Genomic DNA, 19,549 nt, shown 5'->3' with positions numbered 1-19,549 from the left:
ATTAGATGATCTACTAGTTGAGGAAATAGATAAAATGACATTGAAAGGGGAAGTTATCATTATGGGAGACTTCAATCTTCCTGATGTAAACTGGAAAACCAAAATAGCTAGTTCTGCCAGGAGTACAGGTATTCTAAATTCCCTACTGGGATTATCTCTACAGCAAGTAGTTGAGGAGCCAACCCGGAAGGAGGCCATTTTAGATTTAGTATTCACAAATGGGAATTTGGTATCTGATATTACTGTAGGGGAAAGCTTGGGATCTAGTGATCACCAGTCAGTGTGGTTTACTATAAGTACAGTGACTGATTCTCACCACACAAACAAAAGTTTTAGATTTTTGAAAAACTGACTTTTCTAAAATTAGACTAGTGGTATACGAGTCCTTATCAGATTGGAACAGTTTCAATGGAGTCCAGGAGAAATGGGACTACTTAAAAGTGGCACTATTAAATGCAACAGAAAATTGCATTAGGCTTGTCAGTAAAAGCAAAAAAAGGAAGAGACCACTGTGGTACTGTCACGGCCAATTTATGTTTGACCTGGACGCTGTTGCGTGCAGACTGGTTGCTAGGGGCAACGTGTAGTTTTCTGTTTGCACGTACACTTTCCTTTATTTGGTGCTTTCCCCGTTTTGGTTGTCACGAGGTTAATTTAGGTGTGTCTGCTAGGTGTGGTGGGTGTGACCTCAGGCCTCTTTTTATGTTGGTGTGTTGGAGCCTGTGGTCATTCTTATTTTGTTGTCTGCCTGAGTAGGAGCTCTGCTCCCTGGCGGTATGTCTTTGTGTCTGTGTGAGTCACCCTTATTTATTATATTGATTCCTTGCTCTGGCTGTGTGTCCCCTCCGGTGTGTCTGTTTTCCTCCCCCACCTGGTGTATGTTGTATTGGTGTGGTTGGTGTATGGAGGTTTTCTGGTGGTGTCTGGGCTCCGCAAGGGGCGTGCTTTCCCGGAGGGGTTTAAGCGAAGACAAGACTGTGGGTTTCCCAGCCTGGAGCCGCATTTCCATCTTGGCTACGGCAGGTAAGTGTGGATTGCATAATTATGTTGCTGTGTAACTTACCTGCCGTACTGTTTATTCCCTTCGTAGACTTTGAGCACTGGGTGTGTCTGTGTGGGTGTGGCTACTTGGGCCTATATATCCTCTGCTGAGAGCAGTAGTCAGAGGGGTACTTCAGCCATGGTCTGCTGGAGTCATCTTCATACCTTATACCATCTGCCAGTGAGGGCCACCCTTGTGGTCATAGCAAATGTTTATATGTGAGGTTAAGTTGATGTTGTTTTTCTTCTGTTATTTAACCTCTTGCCGCACACCTAACGCCGAAAGGCGTCATTGCGGCGGCTCTCCCAGGCTACACTAACGCCGATTGGCGTCATCTCGCGTGAGCCGAGATTTCCTGTGAACGCGCGCACACAGGCGCGCGTTCACAGGAAAGGAAGGTAAGCGAGTGGATCTCCAGCCTGCCAGCGGCGATCGTTCGCTGGCAGGCTGGAGATGCGATTTTTTTAACCCCTAACAGGTATATTAGACGCTGTTTTGATAACAGCGTCTAATATACCTGCTACCTGGTCCTCTGGTGGTCCCTTTTGTTTGGATCAACCACCAGAGGACACAGGTAGCTCAGTAATATGTAGCACCAAGCACCACTACAGTACACCCCCCCCCTGTCACTTATTAACCCCTTATTCACCCCTGATCACCCCATATAGACTCCCTGATCACCCCCCTGTCATTGATCACCCCCCTGTCATTGATCACCCCCCTGTCATTGATCACCCCCTTGTAAGGGTCCATTCAGACGTCCGTATGATTTTTACGGATCCACTGATATATGGATCGGATCCGCAAAACACATACGGACGTCTGAATGGAGCCTTACAGGGGGGTGATCAATGACTGAGGTGATCACCCCATATAAACTCCCTGATCACCCCCCTGTCATTGATCACCCCCTTGTAAGGCTCCATTCAGACGTCCGTATGATTTTTACGGATACACTGATACATGGATCGGATCCGCAAAACACATACGGACGTCTGAATGGAGCCTTACAGGGTGGTGATCAATGACAGGGGGGTGATCACCCCATATAGACTCCCTGATCACCCCCCTGTCATTGATCACTCCCCCTGTAAGGCTCCATTCAGATGTCCGTATGTGTTTTGCGGAGCCGATCCATGTATCCGTGGATCCGTAAAAAACATACGGACGTCTGAATGGAGCCTTACAGGGGGGGTGATCAATGACAGGGGGGTGATCACCCCATATAGACTCCCTGATCACCCCCCTGTCATTGATCACCCCCCTGTCATTGATCACCCCCCTGTAAGGCTCCATTCAGATGTCCGTATGTGTTTTGCGGATCCGATCCATGTATCCGTGGATCCGTAAAAAACATACGGACATCTGAATGGAGCCTTACAGGGGGGTGATCAATGACAGGGGGGTGATCACCCCATATAGACTCCCTGATCACCCCCCTGTCATTGATCACCCCCCTGTAAGGCTCCATTCAGACATTTTTTTGGCCCAAGTTAGCGGAAATTTTTTATTTTTTTTTTTTATTACAAAGTCTCATATTCCACTAACTTGTGTCAAAAAATAAAATCTCACATGAACTCACCATACCCCTCACGGAATCCAAATGCGTAAAATTTTTTAGACATTTATATTCCAGACTTCTTCTCACGCTTTAGGGCCCCTAAAATGCCAGGGCAGTATAAATACCCCACATGTGACCCCATTTCGGAAAGAAGACACCCAAAGGTATTCGCTGAGGGGCATATTGAGTCCATGAAAGATTGAAATTTTTGTCCCAAGTTAGCGGAAAGGGAGACTGTGAGAAAAAAAAAAAAAAAAAATTTCCGCTAACTTTTGGCAAAATTTTTTTTTTCTATGAACTCGCCATGCCCCTCATTGAATACCTTGGGGTGTCTTCTTTCCAAAATGGGGTCACATGTGGGGTATTTATACTGCCCTGGCATTTTAGGGGCCCTAAAGCGTGACAAGAAGTCTGGGATCCAAATGTCTAAAAATGCCCTCCTAAAAGGAATGTGGGCCCCTTTGCGCATCTAGGCTGCAAAAAAGTGTCACACATCTGGTATCGCCGTACTCAGGAGAAGTTGGGGAATGTGTTTTGGGGTGTCATTTTACATATAGCCATGCTGGGTGAGAGAAATATCTTGGTCAAATGCCAACTTTGTATAAAAAAAAGGGAAAAGTTGTCTTTTGCCAAGATATTTCTCTCACCCAGCATGGGTATATGTAAAAAGACACCACAAAACACATTGCCCAACTTCTCCAGAGTACATGCCAGTGTTATTTTATGTTGGCGCCAACCATCATTTTATGAAATTTTATATTTGAATGTGTTGTGATTTATTGCATACCATATATTAAATATCATATCCTATGGTCCAGATGGTGTGAGTGCTCACTCCTTTCTTTTTCTGCAATTCACTTACCTATTTTGGGTTCGGGCACCCAAGTTGTGAGTTAGTAGCACCTGCCCATAACCACCTGAGTGTGAGCCAACCACCAATTTATCATTATTTTTTTATATTACAGCGATACCAGATGTGTGACACTTTTTTGCAGCCTAGGTGGGCAAAGGGGCCCACATTCCAAAGAGCACCTTTAGGATTTCACCGGCCATTTTTTACAGATTTTGATTTCAAACTACTTACCACACATAAAAGCCCCTAGAATGCCAGGGCAGTATAACTACCCCACAAGTGACCCCATTTTGGAAAGAAGTCACCCCAAGGTATTTCGTGATGGGCATAGTGAGTTCATGGAAGTTTTTATTTTTTGTCACAAGTTAGTGGAATATGAGACTTTGTAAGAAAAAAAAAAAAAAAAATCATCATTTTCCGCTAACTTGTGACAAAAAATAAAAAGTTCTATGAACTCACTATGCCCATCAGCGAATACCTTAGGGTGTCTACTTTCCGAAATGGGGTCATTTGTGGGGTGTTTGTACTGTCTGGCCATTGTAGAACCTCAGGAAACATGACAGGTGCTCAGAAAGTCAGAGCTGCTTCAAAAAGCGGAAATTCACATTTTTGTACCATAGTTTGTAAACGCTATAGCTTTTACCCAAACCATTTTTTTTTTTACCCAAACATTTTTTTTTTAGCAAAGACATGTAGAGCAATAAATTTAGAAAAAAAATTATATATGGATGTCGTTTTTTTTGCAAAATTTTACAACTGAAAGTGAAAAATGTCATTTTTTTGCAACAAAATCGGTAAATTTCGATTAATAACAAAAAAAGTAAAAATGTCAGCAGCAATTAAATACCACCAAATGAAAGCTCTATTAGTGAGAAGAAAAGGAGGTAAAATTCATTTGGGTGGTAAGTTGCATGACCGAGCAATAAACCGCTAAAGTTGTGGAGTGACGATTTGTAAAAAAGGGCCTGGTCACTATGGGAGTATAAACCTGTGGTCCTTAAGTGGTTAATGCAGCTATGGAGCTGGGTTCCTGTCTGTATGTATGTTGGCTGTGTCCTTTTTAAGTATGGTTTGGACGTCAGCGTGTCAGCACAGGGATCCAGTCAGCAAGGCTGTGGCAGGTAGGTGGAACTAGTGCAGTTCACCTGCCATATCCATAGGTCTGTTTTTGTATCCCTTTTCCTTGCAGCTTGGCCAGTGAGACTCCTGTACCTCCGTGTCCAGGAGGAATGGGCTGTCTACCCAGTTCCTAGCTCAGGGATCGGCGGTGGGTCAGTAGGGATCCGAGGTTCCTGAGCATGAGCCCTCCTACCTTCAAGGTCGGCTCATGCAGCTAGGAGTCAGGGTCAGATTAGGGAAGCTCTAGGAGGTGACCTGCTCCCTATTTCTGTCATCCTGGTCGAGCAGCCACTAACATCTTCTGGCATCGCACGGCTGAGGATTTCCCCCATCCTCAGCCGTGACAAATACTCCAAATGAGGTCTCACTAGTGCTCTGTAGAGCGGCATGAGCACCTCCCTCTTTCTATTGGTAATGCCTCTCCCTATACACCCAAGCATTCTGCTAGCATTTCCTGCTGCTCTATGACATTGTCTGCCTACCTTTAAGTCTTCTGAAATAATGACCCCTAAATCCCTTTCCTCAGATATTGAGGTTAGGACTGCATCACTGATTTTATATTCTGCTCTTGGGTTTTTACGCCCCAGGTGCATTATCTTGCACTTATCAACATTAAATTTTAGTTGCCAGATTTTTGACCATTCCTCTAGTTTTCCTAAATCCTTTTCTATTTGGTGTATCCCTCCAGGAACATCAACCCTGTTACAAATCTTTGTGTCATCAGCAAAAAGACACACCTTACCATCAAGGCCTTCTGCAATTTCGCTGATAAAGATATTAAACAATATGGGTCCCAGAACAGATCCCTGAGGTACCCCACTGTTAACAAGACCATGGTCTGAATATACTCCATTGACTACAACCCTCTGTTGTCTGTCCCTCAGCCACTGCCTAATCCATTCAACAATATGGGAGTCCAAGCCCAGAGACTAATTTATTGATAAGCCTTCTATGTGGGACAGTATCAAAAGCCTTACTAAAGTCTAGATAAGCGATGTCTACTGCACCTCCGCCATCTATTATTTTAGTCACCCAAACAAAAAAATCAATAAGATTAGTTTGACATGATCTCCCTGAAGTAAACCCATGCTGTTTTTCATCTTTCAATCCATGGGATTTTAGATGTTCCACAATCCTCTCCTTGAGTATGGTTTCCATTAATTTCCCCACTATTGATGTCAGGCTTACTGGCCTATAGTTGCCAGATTCCTCCCTACTACCTTTCTTGTGAATGGGCACAACATTTGCTAATTTCCAATCTTCTGGGACGACTCCTGTTACCAGTGATTGGTTAAATAAATCTGTTAATGGTTTTGCTAGTTCACTGCTGAGCTCTTTTAATAGCTTTGGGTGTATCCCATCAGGCCCCTGTGACTTATTTGTATTAATTTTAGACAGCTGACTTAGAACCTCTTCCTCTGTAAAGACATATGCATCAACAGATTCATTAGTCTTCCTTCCTAACTGAGGTCATTTTCCTTCATTTTCCTTTGTAAAAACTGAACAGAAGTATTCATTGAGGCAGTCAGCTAGTTCTTTATCTTCTTCCATATACCTTCCTTCTTTTGTTTTTAATTTGGTAATTCCTTGTTTTAGTTTCCTTTTTCATTTATGTATCTGAAGAATGTCTTATTGCCTTTTTTCACTGACTGAGCGAATTTCTCTTCTGCCTGCGCTTTAGAAGCTCTTATAACTTGTTTGGCCTCTCTCTGCCTAATCTTATAAATTAGCTTGTCATCTTTATTTATTTTTTTATAATTACTAAATGCTATCTTTTTGTTTTTAATGATTTTGGCCACTTCTGCTGAGTACCTGTCACGGCGGGGAGCGGGGAAAACCCCCCACCGTGCAATGGCAGTGGCTGCAACACCAGATAGCAGGGCACAGGGAGCTGGTCACCACCTAAAGTAACCCTGAGCTCTCCCGGGACTCCTAGCGCATGAGCCGCCTCAGATGGTAAGGGAGCTCATGCTCACGAACCTATGACCCTACTATCCCTGTAATGCCCTAGGCCTAATGACAGGGCAGAGACCACCCATTCATCCTACACCACGGATGAAAAGGTGTCTCCAGAGACCCATTGGCAGACCGGAAGCAAGACCATGGGATAACCCTTCTCACACCAGACAAGGGAAGACAGCAACTTAAAGGGAAGTGAACACACAAACAACCCCGTGCACACCAAACATGGAATGTGCAGACATACACACACACACACACACCGAACCAGGTGTAACCGCATGCACTTGACAGCAAGCTGCCTAGCAACAGCTCAGGCTGCTATACTGCCAAGTACAAACATGTTGAAAGCGGCAACCACATGTGAGGCAACATAACAGCAGCCCTCACCATGTGGTTGACAATAAAACCAAACCGCAGGCAACTGCATGCGGATCCAGAAGTCACGACCATAACCATGGTCGTGACAGTATTGTGCGCAGTACTGGAGACCTTATCTCCAGAAGGATATTGATACTTTGGAGAGAGTTCAGAGAAGAGCTACTAAACTAGTACATGGATTGCAGGATAAAACTTACCAGGAAAGATTAAAGGACCTTAACATGTATAGCTTGGAAGAAAGACGAGACAGAGGGGATATGATAGAAACTTTTAAATACATAAAGGGAATCAACAAGGTAAAAGAGGAGAGAATATTTAAAAGAAGAAAAACTGCTACAAGAGGACATAGTTTTAAATTAGAGGGGCAAAGGTTTAAAAGTAATATCAGGAAGTATTACTTTACTGAGAGAGTAGTGGATTCATGGAATAGCCTTCCTGCAGAAGTGGTAGCTGCAAATACAGTGAAGGAGTTTAAGCATGCATGGGATAGGCATAAGGCCATCCTTCATATAAGATAGGGCCAGGGGCTATTCATAGTACTCAGTATATTGGGCAGACTAGATGGGCCAAATGGTTCCTATCTGCCGACACATTCTATGTTTCTAGGCTCTATAATTTGCGGCCTGGCCACATGGATGCGGAGAACACACGGATGATATATGTGTGTAGTCCATTTGTTTTGGAATTAAGTGGTCCGTGTGCAAGCCACAAAAAATGCACATCGTGTGAATGAGGCCTTATGCTTATACAATAAATTGCAACAGTCTATGGGATTTTTACTGACTTCCTCTTAGGCTGGGTTCACACGGGCGTCACATTTTGGCTCCGGATGCGTCCCGGGTGCATTGCGGCAAACCCGCTCGAGTAGGTACGCAATTGCAGTCAGTTTTGACTGCGATTGCGTTCCGTTGTTCAGTTTTTATCGCGCGGGTGCAATGCGTTTTGCACGCGCGTGATAAAAAACTGATTGTGGTACCCAGACCCGAACTTCTTCACTGAAGTTCAGGTTTGGGATCGGTGTTCTGTAGATTGTATTATTTTCCCTTATGACATGGTTATAAGGGAAAATAATAGCATTCTTTAATACAGAATGCTTAGTAGAAGGTCAATTGAGGATTAAAAAATAAAAATAAAATTAGCTCACCTCCTCCAATTAATCGCGTAGCTGCCGGTCTCCTGTTCTTTCTTCAGGACCTGTCAAGCTCATCACATGGTCCAATCACATGGTCCATCACCACGGTGATGGACCGTGTGATTGGACCATGTGATGTGACGTCACCACAGGTCCTTTAGCCGACAGCTCATGATTGAAGAAGTAAGAAGAGATCGGCAACTACGCGATCAAGAGGAGGAGGCGAGTTAATTTTTATTTGATTTTTTAACCCTCAATTGACCTTCTATGCATTCTGTATTAAGAATGCTATTATTTTCCCTTATAACCATGTTATAAGGGAAAATAATACAGTGAATAGACTTTCATCTTAGCAACCATGCGTGAAAATCGCACCGCATCCGCACTTGCTTGTGGATGCTTGCGATTTTCACGCAGCCCCATTCACTTCTATGGGGTCTGCGTTACGTGAAAAACGCGCACTATAGAGCATGCTGCAATTTTTTACGCAACGCACAAGTGATGCGTGAAAAATCACTGCTCATCTGCACAGCCCCATAGAAATGAATGGGTCTGGATTCAGTGCGAGTGCAATGCGTTCATCTCACGCATTGCACCCGCGCGGAAATCTCGCCCGTGTGAACTCAGCCTTAAACTCTGCTGCAGGCCTTCAGAAGGCCCCAGGCTATCAGAGCAACTAATTGATTCTGTGATTTTGTTCGGGGCAGAGGGGTCCAATTGTAGGACAGAAACAGCTCCGCTTAAAGGGGTTGTCTGGTAAGAATGATGTTTTAACAAGTTTCCGCAGCATGGCCCTATAAACAAAAGATTGTGGACGGGTGGCAGCAAGATTGGGAGGGGGGGTGTAAATAACACTTAGACACACAGGAGGCTACTAGGAGACAGTGTAGAAATAGTTCTTTTATTAGACTCTGGATCTCAGCTAGAACTTATGACATGCCCTCATTTCCTATTACTAGGGACGGTGCTAGCCTGACAGCAAGCAATAGACTGCAAATTAGGTGGCTATGACTTTACAACTTTTTTCTGGGGGATGCAGACGTATTTTTAAATGAAGTGATTTAGAAATTTGGTCTTTACATTCTCTATTAAATGAAATTGTGTGAAAGTACAGTAACTCTGTAAGGTTATTTATAAGCAAGTGACATATGAATCTTTGTGTTGTTATTCTGCTACAGACCCTCTGCTATATCCTGGTTATTACTATAGCAAATACTGCAAATCTGGCCAGCACAGCTACTGCCATCACAATTCAGAGGGACTGGATTGTTGTTGTTGCAGGAGAAGACAGGAGCAAATTAGCAGGTAAGACATATTTAGTACTTAAATATTTTGTTACTCACAAAAAATTAGGGATATTTGGCTTTCGGGTGACATTTATGGAAAACGAAAAAAATTCACACTACAGTGATATTATATATTTAAAATAGGGCATTTAGGTAGAAGCATGCAATGGTGATTTCCTCATCTCAAATAATTTATTGAAACAAAAGTTAAAGAGCTTCTGTCACCCCACTAAAGTCATATATTTTTTTTTGGGGGCTAGTTAAATTCCTTATACTGCGATATATCAATATATAATGCTCTTACTTACTTTCCTTCAGCAGTTTCTTCAAAAAACGAACTTTTATAATATGTAAATGAGGTCTCTACCAGCAAGTAGGGTGTCTACTTGCTGGTAGCCGCCCCAAAAAAAACGCCCCCCCAGTACAATGTGTATTGTGCCCCCCTCCCCCCAAACCCCTTGGGAACTCTGCAAGTGGAGACAACCAGTCCTGCTGACATTCTAGGACAGGTTGCTGGCAGCCATTTTAAATAATTCCTGGAGAACCCTTTCAAGGACACAGCTTATTTTGTGCTTTAGGCTACTTTCACACTGGCGTTTTGGTTTCAGTTTGTGAGATCCGTTCAGATCTCACAAGCGGTCCAAAACGGATCCGTTTTTCCCTTAATGCATTCTGAATGCATAAGGATCCGCTCAGAATGCATCAGTTTGCCTCCGTTCCGTCTCCATTCCGCTCTGGAGGTGGACACCAAAACGCTGCTTGCAGCGTTTTGGTGTCCGTCTGACGAAACTGAGCCATACGGATCCGTCCTGAAACACAATGTAAGTCAATGGGGACGGATCCGTTTTCATTGACACAATATGGCACAATAGAAAACGGATTCGTCCCCCGTTTTGGCTATGTTAAAGATAATACAAACGGATCCGTTCTGAATGGATGCATGCGGTTGTATTATCTGAACGGATGCGTTTGTGCAGAACCATGATGGATCCGCACCAAACGCGAGTGTAAAAGTAGCCTTAAAGTGTAACCAACATTTCAGAATGACAGCTAGTCCTCACTAGGTTACACTTTAAGGCTACTTTCACACTTGCGTTTGGTGTGAATGATTCAGTCTCCTTATTTTAGTGATCAGTAGTGTTCTCAGCACTCGGTCCTACCAATCTAAACTCATTTAAAATGACTGTTATACATCACAGCTTTGTTAAAGTGTAATTTCTTTTTTTACCAGCACATTCAGAGAGCCATAACTCTTTTTATTACCTGTAGTTACAGTACCTTATGGAGCTCTAATGTACGTGATGCAGCACATTAGCAGACATCCCAACCTGCAAAAACTCATTTCAGGGAGGTGCACTTCTCATTTCAGGGAGGTTTTCTTTTTTTTTTTTTTTACGAACTTTTTATTACATTTTCCAAACATATGAAGCATCTGCACACTTTTCTCTATGATGTGAAGGACTGGGCTCATTACCCTGCCCCAAATTATCATATTTATATATATGATTAAAGCATCCAGGGGGTGTGAATTGAACACTGAGGTAAATAATATAATTAAAATGGAGGGTTAAATGTGTAAATGTATTAAAAAAAAATGCATCTCTCTCAATAGTTATATAGCTACTGAATGAGACAGAAGAAGGGATGCCTTTAACATATATATCTCCTTGAGAAGCCAATTTGACCCTAAAGGGTTAATTCAACCTGTAATCTAAACTCTGTCCTGTCACTTCTCTTATCTCTCTGCTCTGCTATCTGACTGAGATAAACCTTTCCGGGATATATTGTTTCACATGTGGGTGTCAGGGAGCCGCTATCTAATAGCGGGAGACTCCCTGAACCTCCGGGAGACTTGAGATCCCTGCATTAGGTGTATCCTCATTCTGTTCATCGCTAATTGCCGGGTCGCACCTGTACTTGCCTGGCCACGTGTGTACAGAAACAAATAGCACAAGTACAGGTGCTGTCCGGCAGGTAGTGGTATGTTGTCTGTGGTCACCGCTGCAGGGCCACATTGTGTACAGACAGCATCATGATGCTGTAGCAGATTTTCCCTGTGGATACGCTTGCTCTTAGCCAATTTACCTCCTCCCTATCTTATAAGTAATATTTCACTCATTTCATTAATACAGATTTTCTGACCATAGAGGTGTATTTTCAGTATTTAAAATTTTTGGTTAGGCCTTATTTAGTGTTTGAACATTGATTTCCATCAATTCACTGACGTGTGGGGTTGCATCGGGTATCGAAGTATCGATACCCAATAGATCCTTTTAGACCCAGATCGATTCGATACCGGGATTTTCTATTTACCGATGCTAGTCTGCGCTACTGCACAACCTAGTATCTGTTAGAGAACATGGCAGGCGCCGCTCTCAGTGCACATCATGTTCTCCTCAGCAGCACAATGGAGAAGGAGGGAGTCCATCCTTCCCCACTGTGATTCGGCTGCCACTGCAACCAATGACGGGTGCAGTGAGGAGGAGGGGAGGGACTGTGACCACTGCGCCACTAATGAAGATAATTTACCCCTAAATACAAATATAGGCTACGGGTGCAAGCCGCATCGCATACCTGGCCTCAAATGGGGGAACATGGGCCCCCATTCAAGTGATTAACAATGATTGACAGGGGCTTCAGCAGTTGGACTTCTGCCAATCACTTATCCCCTATCCTGTGGCTAGGTCATAAGTTATAATGGGACAACCCCTTTAATGTGCTATGGTTTCAGTAAAGCTCTGGAAGCAGCAGGGGCTAATAGGAAATAAGTAAAAAAAAAAATAAAAAAAAGTTTAAAAATACTAAGTTTAAATCACCCCCTTTCCCAATTTTACATATAAAATATATAAACAATAAAAAAATAAACATATTACATATCGCCACGCCCAAAGTGCAAACTATTAAAATATTAAAAAATATCTCCTATGCGGTGAACGCCGTAACAGAAAAAAAAATTAAAACCGGGCAATTCACCATTTTTTAGGTACCTTGTCCGCCCAAAAAATATGTTCCATTATGGACTGGACGTTCCATAAAATGCAGAATTCACTCAGCTTTTTTGTTCTATTTTTTCACGTGGTATCAACGGTATAGAGTATCGCAATACTTTTTTATGGTATTGAAATCGAATAAAAAAAATTGTATTGTGACTGGGTGAATGTCAGTTAGGACATGTGTCACGGCCAGTGGTTTGTTTTGTGACACTTTCCTTCACTTGGTTGCCCGTGGCAATGTGTGGTGTTGTGTGCATGTGGTGGCAGTGTCTCAGCCATATGGCTGATCCCTAGGACATGATTGCCACGCATGCCGTTGCCCGCGGCAACAGGTGAAGTGTGTTTGTTTATGTGTGTATTCCCCTTTAAGAGTCAGTCTTCCCTTGCCTGGTGTTGGAAGGGTTAACCTCCTTCCTAGTGTGTGTGTGTGCACTGGGTGTGTCTGACTGTGGGTGTGGCTACTTGGGCCTATAAAGCCTCAGTGAATATCACTTGTCTGAGGGGTACTTCAGCCATGGTTAGCTGGAGCAGCCTCCTGTGTATTCCATCTGCCAGTGGGGGCCACCCTTGTGGTCATAGGTTTATGTATGGTGTTTAGAAGATGTTTGTTTGGTCTTTATTTATTGCAGAATATGGTTTCCTGGGTTCCCGTGTGATGTCTGTGTGTGCGGTGTCCTTTGTGTTGTTTGTGGACAGCAGCACTTGCACGTGGGTTCCAGTTTGTGTGTCTGTGGCAGGTAAGTGTGGTTCTAGTTGCACTTACCTGCCATTGCCATATGTCTGTTTATGTTCCCCTTTCTTTATAGCTTGGCCATTTTAGACTCCTGTTACTCTGTGTCCAGGAGGAACGGGCTGTCTACCCAGCTCCTAGTACAGGGATCGACAGAGGGTCAGAAGGGATCCAAGGTTCCTGAGCATGAGCCCTCCTACCTTCAAGGGCGGCTCATGCAGCTAGGAGTCAGGGTCAGATTAGGGAAGCTATAGGAGGTGACCTGCTCCCTATTCTGTGTTACTGGCCAAGTAGCGACCTTACATCTCCTGATACCGCACGGCTGAGGGTTTTCCCCATCCTCAGCCGTGACAGTATGACCACAAGGGTGGCCCCCACTGGCAGATGGAATACACAGGAGGCTGCTCCAGCTAACCATGGCTGAAGTACCCCTCAGACAAGTGATATTCACTGAGGCTTTATAGGCCCAAGTAGCCACACCCACAGTCAGACACACCCAGTGCACATACACACTAAGAAGGAGGTTAACCCTTCCAACACCAGGCAAGGGAAGACGGACTCTTAAAGGGGAATACACACATAAACAAACACACTTCACCTGTTGCCGCGGGCAACGGCATGCGTGGCAATCATGTCCTGGGGATCAGCCATAGGGCTGAGACACTGCCACCACATGCACACAACACCACACGTTGCCACGGGCAACCAAGTGAAGGAAAGTGTCACAAAACAAACCACTGGCCTTGACAACATGACTGAAGGACCTGCAAACTTGCATTGGCATATAAGCCATATTTATATTTTTGTATTATGTCCTAGAGAGCTGAAACCCGGTCTAAAACCTTTCTAAGCACTCAATTTACCTATATGCAAAATTTGGTGCAGATCGGTCCAGTTGTTTGGCCGAGCATAAAGACAACAGACAGAAATAAATTTTTATATGACCATATTTTTGCTCTGCATCAGATCCGCATTTTTGGTAAATCGCACACAGCCATGCAAAAAAAGATAGAACATTTCCTATTGTTCGTTTTGAGATAGGCATTGTTACAATGGGTCAGCAAAAAAACAAAAAACGGTGCAACACAGCCATCACACGGACGTCATCCAAATTTTTGTGGACTGCACAATACATACAGTTGTGTGAATGCACCCTAACAGGAAGATATATTCTCTCATCAATTATATTCATGGATTTATAATAAAAATATGAATTACAGTGCCTTGCAAAAGTATTCACCCACCTTGACTTTTTTTCGTATTTTGTTACATTACAGCCTTAATTTCAATGTTTTGTTAGGCTACTTTCACACTGCCGTTTCTGGGTCCGCCTGTGAGATCCGTTTCAAGGCTCTCACAAGCGGGCCAAATCGGATCAGTTTAGCCCCAATGCATTCTGAATGGATAAGGATCCGTTCAGAATGCATCAGTTTGGCTCCGTTCCGCCTCCATTCCGCTCTGGAGGCGGACACCAAAACGCTGCTTGAGGCGGACACCAAAACGCTGCTTGCCGCGTTTTGGTGTCCGCCTGGCGATGCAGAGCCAAACTGATCCGTCCTGACTTACAATGTGGTGACACGATATGGTGCAATTGTAAACGGATCCGTCCCCCATTGACTTTCAATGGGATCCGTCTGACTTACACTTAGACTTTTTTTTTACATAGTAATGCAGACGGATCCGTTCTGAACGGATACCAGCGTTTGCATTATAGGTGTGGATCAGTCTGTGCAGATACCAGACGGATCCGCACCTAAACGCAGGTGTAAAAGTGACCTTAATCTGAATTTTATGTGATGGATTAGAACACAATAGACTAAGTTGGTGAAGTGAAATGAGAAAAATATATAAATAAAACTATTGTTTAGAAATAGAAAACAGAAAATTGGCATGTGCGTATGTATTCACCCCCTTTGTTAGGAAGACCATAAAAAGCTCTGGTGCAATCAATTACCTTCAGAAGTCACATAATTATTGAAATGATGTCCACCTGTGTGCAATCTAAGTGTCACATGATCTGTCATTACATATACACACCTAAGCAAGAGGCATCACTAATCAAACACTACCACGAAGACCAAGAAACTCTCCAAACAAGTAAGTGACAATGTTGTTAAGAAGTACATGTTAGGGTCAGGTTAGGGTTAGGTTATAAAAAAAAATATCCAAATCTTTGAATGATCCCCAGGAGCACCATCAAATCTATCATAACTAAATGAAAAGAACATGGCACAACAAGAGACTGCCGCCCACTAAAACTCAAGGACCGGGCAAGGAGGGCATTAATCAGAGAGGCAGCAGAGACTGGAGTATTTGTACATAGGACGACAATAAGCCGTACGCTCCATAGAGTTGGGCTTTATGGCAGAGTGGGCAGAAGAAAGCCATTACTTTCAGCTGGAAAAAAAAAAAGGCACGTTGTGAGTTTTCAAAAAGGCATGTGGGAGACTCCCAAAATGTATGGAGGAAGGTGCTCTGGTCTGATGAGACTAAAATTGAACTTTTCGGCCATCAAAGAAAGCGCTATGTCTGGCGCAAACCCAACACATCACATTACCCAAAGAACACCATCCCCACAGTGAAACATGGTGGTGGCAGCATCATGCTGTGGGGATGTTTTTCAGCAGCCGAGACTGGGAAACTTGTCAGAGTTGAGGGAAAGATGGATGGTGCTAAATACAGGGATATTCTTGAGCAAAACCTGTACCACTCTGTACATGATTTGAGGCTAGGACGGAGGTTCACCTTCCAGTAGGACAATGACCCCAAACACACTGCTAAAGCAAAACTTGAGTGGTTTAACACGAAACATGTAAATGTGTTGGAATGTCCTAGTCAAAGCCCAGATCTCAATCCAATAGAAAATCTGTGGTCAGACTTAAAGATTGCTGTTCACAAGCGCAAACAATCCAACTTGAAGGAGCTGTAGCAGTTTTGCAAGAAGGAATGGGCAAAAATCCTAGTGGTAAGATGTGGCAAGCTCATAGAGAATTATCCAAAGCGACTTGGAGCTGTGATTGCCACAAAAGGTGGCTCTACAAGTATTGAGCTTAGGGGAGTGAATAGTTATACACATTGACTTTTTCTGTTATTTTGTTCTATTTGTATTCGGGTCGGCTTAAGATAAGTACGCCTACCTACTTACCTACCTACTTTGCTAAGCAGTAGGGGTATGCCGAGACTGCTGTACGGAGGGTAGGCTAAAGGGGCCCACCCCATTGAGTAGTTAGAATAAAAGGGGACTTGGGAGGGTGGGGCAGAAACGAGCCGCCGGTAAGGTGAGGAGGAGACTGCGGCTTATAAGCAGTATAGCCCCGCCTCCCCTCACACAAATGCGGCAAATAGCCATATGCCTATAACTTGTATTCGGGTCGGCTTAAGATAAGTACGCCTACCTACTTACCTACCTACTTTGCTAAGCAGTAGGGGTATGCCGAGACTGCTGTACAGGGGGTAGGCTAAAGGGGCCAAAAATAACAAACATAGCTTGGGGCAATAGTGTTTATTAACAAAATTACAAGACCAGATTCCTGAAAGCATTAAACATTTCACACTGCGGATTTGGTATATACCGTACATAACAAGCCGACTGCCACCTGCCCAACTTCTTGATAACATGCACCGGGACGTTGTGCTTGGAGGCGGCGGAAGCCGCGCCAATGCGAAAGGAATGCCCTGTGATGGAACTGGGACTGACCCCAGCATTCCTCAATAATATGCGGATGAATTTGAGAAAGTTCTGACAACTCAAAGGCGCAGAATCCAGGTTTAGCAGAGGAGCATCCCCTGGGGTTGCTTCGGTAAAGCGCATCCATTCCTGCAATGCCATAACTGGGCACCACTTATTACCAGTGGGGAAGTATCTAACCTCTGTGAGCTGACGGTCGGACGGTCTTTGTGGACATTAAAGTAAGAATGTAGCATGACCCATCCCATGACAGCTGATTCTTCCTCAGATAGTTCTTGCACGTTGTGGTGCAGGTGAACTCGCCTGGTCTGAGAAAGCCGTAGAAGGCTAGTTACATGGTTGTCTTGATCAATAAACTAGTGTGCTTACCGAAGGGGTTTTTGCGTAGTTTATCTGAAAGCTATCTGAACATTGACCCTGTAAATGTCGTGTAGGGCGGGCCACAGCGGACCCCTTCTGGATACCCATCAGTAGCATTCTAATTGGATGGGCTGAAAACAAGGAGGGTTGATTAGGATGCCGTATATACAAATGATGTTGAATCCCAGCCAGGTACAACTTAATAGTGCTAAATGACAGCTTCTGGTGAGAGTGGCAAAATGCGGCGAAGGCCAGTAGGTAAGAAATGTTGCCCACTCCTGCCGAAGAATGGGTTCTCTTAAAATTACAGAACGAGGTCCATGCCTTCTTATATATCCTCAGGGTGTTACAGGACAGGGCTTTAGTCATAAGAGACCTGACGGTGGCGAGATGAACCGTTAGTCCATCACTAGCTGGTCGAGCCTGAGCACTGGTGATGGTACGCGGTCTGCTTGTGGAGAGACCTGAAAAGAGTCACAAGTTACCCCTGGATAACGCATCTGCAGCTACATTAACTTGCCCCCTAATGTGTTCACACTTGATGTAAAAATTGTATTGAAGCGAGAAACAAACCAGTCTCCTGACGAACGACATGATCTGTGTGGAGGCTGACCTACCCTTTGAGAGAATCTCGACTAGTGCCTCGTTGTCAGTCAGGAAAATAACTGTCTGGTTCCTCCATAGTGGTCCCCATACCCAAGCGGGTAAATCTCGAACAATGGGGAACACCTGGAGAAACCCTCCAAGCTCACAATTTGCAGCGGCCACCGGTCGGCAAACCAATGAGCGCCGAAGATAGCTGCAAAGCCTACTGAAGATGACACATCCGTGTGGACTAGTGGGGAGCTATTTGAAACTGTCGGGATAAACAACGAGATGCCATTCCATCGTGACAGGAACTCATCCCACATGACCAAATCTGCCATAGCTTCCTGATCCAAGACTACTGGACTATCCTGATCGCAAGCGTGTGGCAGCAATTTCAAGAGTCTGGAAGTAAACGACCTGCCTTGGGTATGATGCACATGGCAAAGTTAAGCATACCAAGCAGAGACTGAAGATCTGATTTAGTGGTGACCCTAACTCTGGCTAGCTTATGTACCGCTTCTTTGACCCTGAGCAATTTGTCTTGAGGAAGGCTAGCTTCCATACTGCCAGTATCCAGACAAATACCAAGAAATGTAATGGCAGTACCGGGCCCTTCCACCTTGTGTGGGGCTACAGGCACCCTGAGGTCTGCAAACACCGACTGTAATACCTGTAGGTCCTGGGGTGTATGTTCTGGAGGTTCTATCAAGAAGAAGTCATCCAAGTAGTGAATGACGTGAACAACACAAAATAAGTCTTGAAGGATCCAATGTAGGGATCTGGCAAACTGATCAAAAATCCATGGGCTGGATTTAGAGCCAAAGGTCAACTTATTGGCAAAGTAATATTTGTTTAACCACTTAATCCTGTGCCATTGCCACAACTGCGGCTGGATTGGGAGTAGCTTAAAGGTGTCTGTGATGTCCGCTTTAGACAGCCAAGCTCCCCGACCCAACCTCAGTATGACCTGAATGGCTTCATCGATAGAAGTGTATTTCATTGAGAATTCTTCTGATGGGATTAGTGAATTAAGACTAGGTATGGGTAATGAGTGTGGGGCTGACAGGTCGTATATCAATCTTTTCTTATTACTGGACTTCCCAGTCACTACCCCAACAGGGTTAATCCTCCAAAAATCAAAGGGGGGGTATTCGAATGGCCCGATGAGATACCCCTTGTCCAACTCAGCCTGAACGAGCTGGGAAATGGCCACAGGGTCTCTCGAGGCTGACAACAGGTTCTTGCACTTGTAAGTGACCTGTGGAAGAGCCAATAGCCCTGTATGGAAACCTGTGGAAAGACCATAAATAATAAACTGTACACAGTCGGCATGTGGATAGGACCCTAACAGGATACGAAGGAGACCTACGTCCACCACGCTTAGTCATGCTAAATCGTGATTTTTTTTGTGGACAAGACACACGGGAGTGGGCTCTGTAGCATATCGCACATAAATGCAGACGTCTACACTGGCTGTAATTGCATGCCGAGAAATTAAAATTATTGCAGATCTGAGACTTCCCTAGATACTTGATGGGGCGCCCCAACTTGTCCACTCCCTGGACATTTTTGCTGACTGATGGCCCAGGAATACTACTAGCCTGCGACTGTGCACCAGTCTGTCATATGGGAGTAGGAGTGGCATTTAGAACAGGCAGGAGCTTTGAGGCCCGCAAAGTGTCTACAGAATAGTTCTGTGTCCATATTAGACCAATCCACCGTGTGTTGGAATTGAGCCTTTCGCTGAGAAGGAACGGTTAAAGTTGTAAAAGGCGGACCCACCATACTGTATTTATAGGCTAGATCCACTACTTTGTACAAATAAAGATCTAACTCCTCCCTGCGTTGCGGATTAAC

General features: G+C 44.2%; 1 protein-coding gene across 3 annotated transcripts in view; it reads left to right on the top strand.

Moving 5' to 3' along the window:
* The window catches only part of SLC40A1 (solute carrier family 40 member 1), a 267,848-nt gene that overhangs the window by 170,465 nt on the left and 77,834 nt on the right, over positions 1 to 19,549 (top strand). For all 3 annotated transcript variants that reach the window (XM_040439740.1, XM_040439738.1, XM_040439739.1), the window contains one exon: positions 9,226 to 9,352. In XM_040439740.1, coding sequence (XP_040295674.1) covers positions 9,226 to 9,352 — 127 coding nt within the window. The remainder of the gene's footprint in view (positions 1 to 9,225; positions 9,353 to 19,549) is intronic.

The sequence above is a fragment of the Bufo bufo genome, chromosome 7 (genome assembly GCF_905171765.1).
Source record: "Bufo bufo chromosome 7, aBufBuf1.1, whole genome shotgun sequence".
NCBI classification, from domain to species: domain Eukaryota; kingdom Metazoa; phylum Chordata; class Amphibia; order Anura; family Bufonidae; genus Bufo; species Bufo bufo.
The sequence above is the reverse complement of the archived record's forward strand: the minus strand, read 5'-3'. Positions and strand labels throughout refer to the sequence as shown.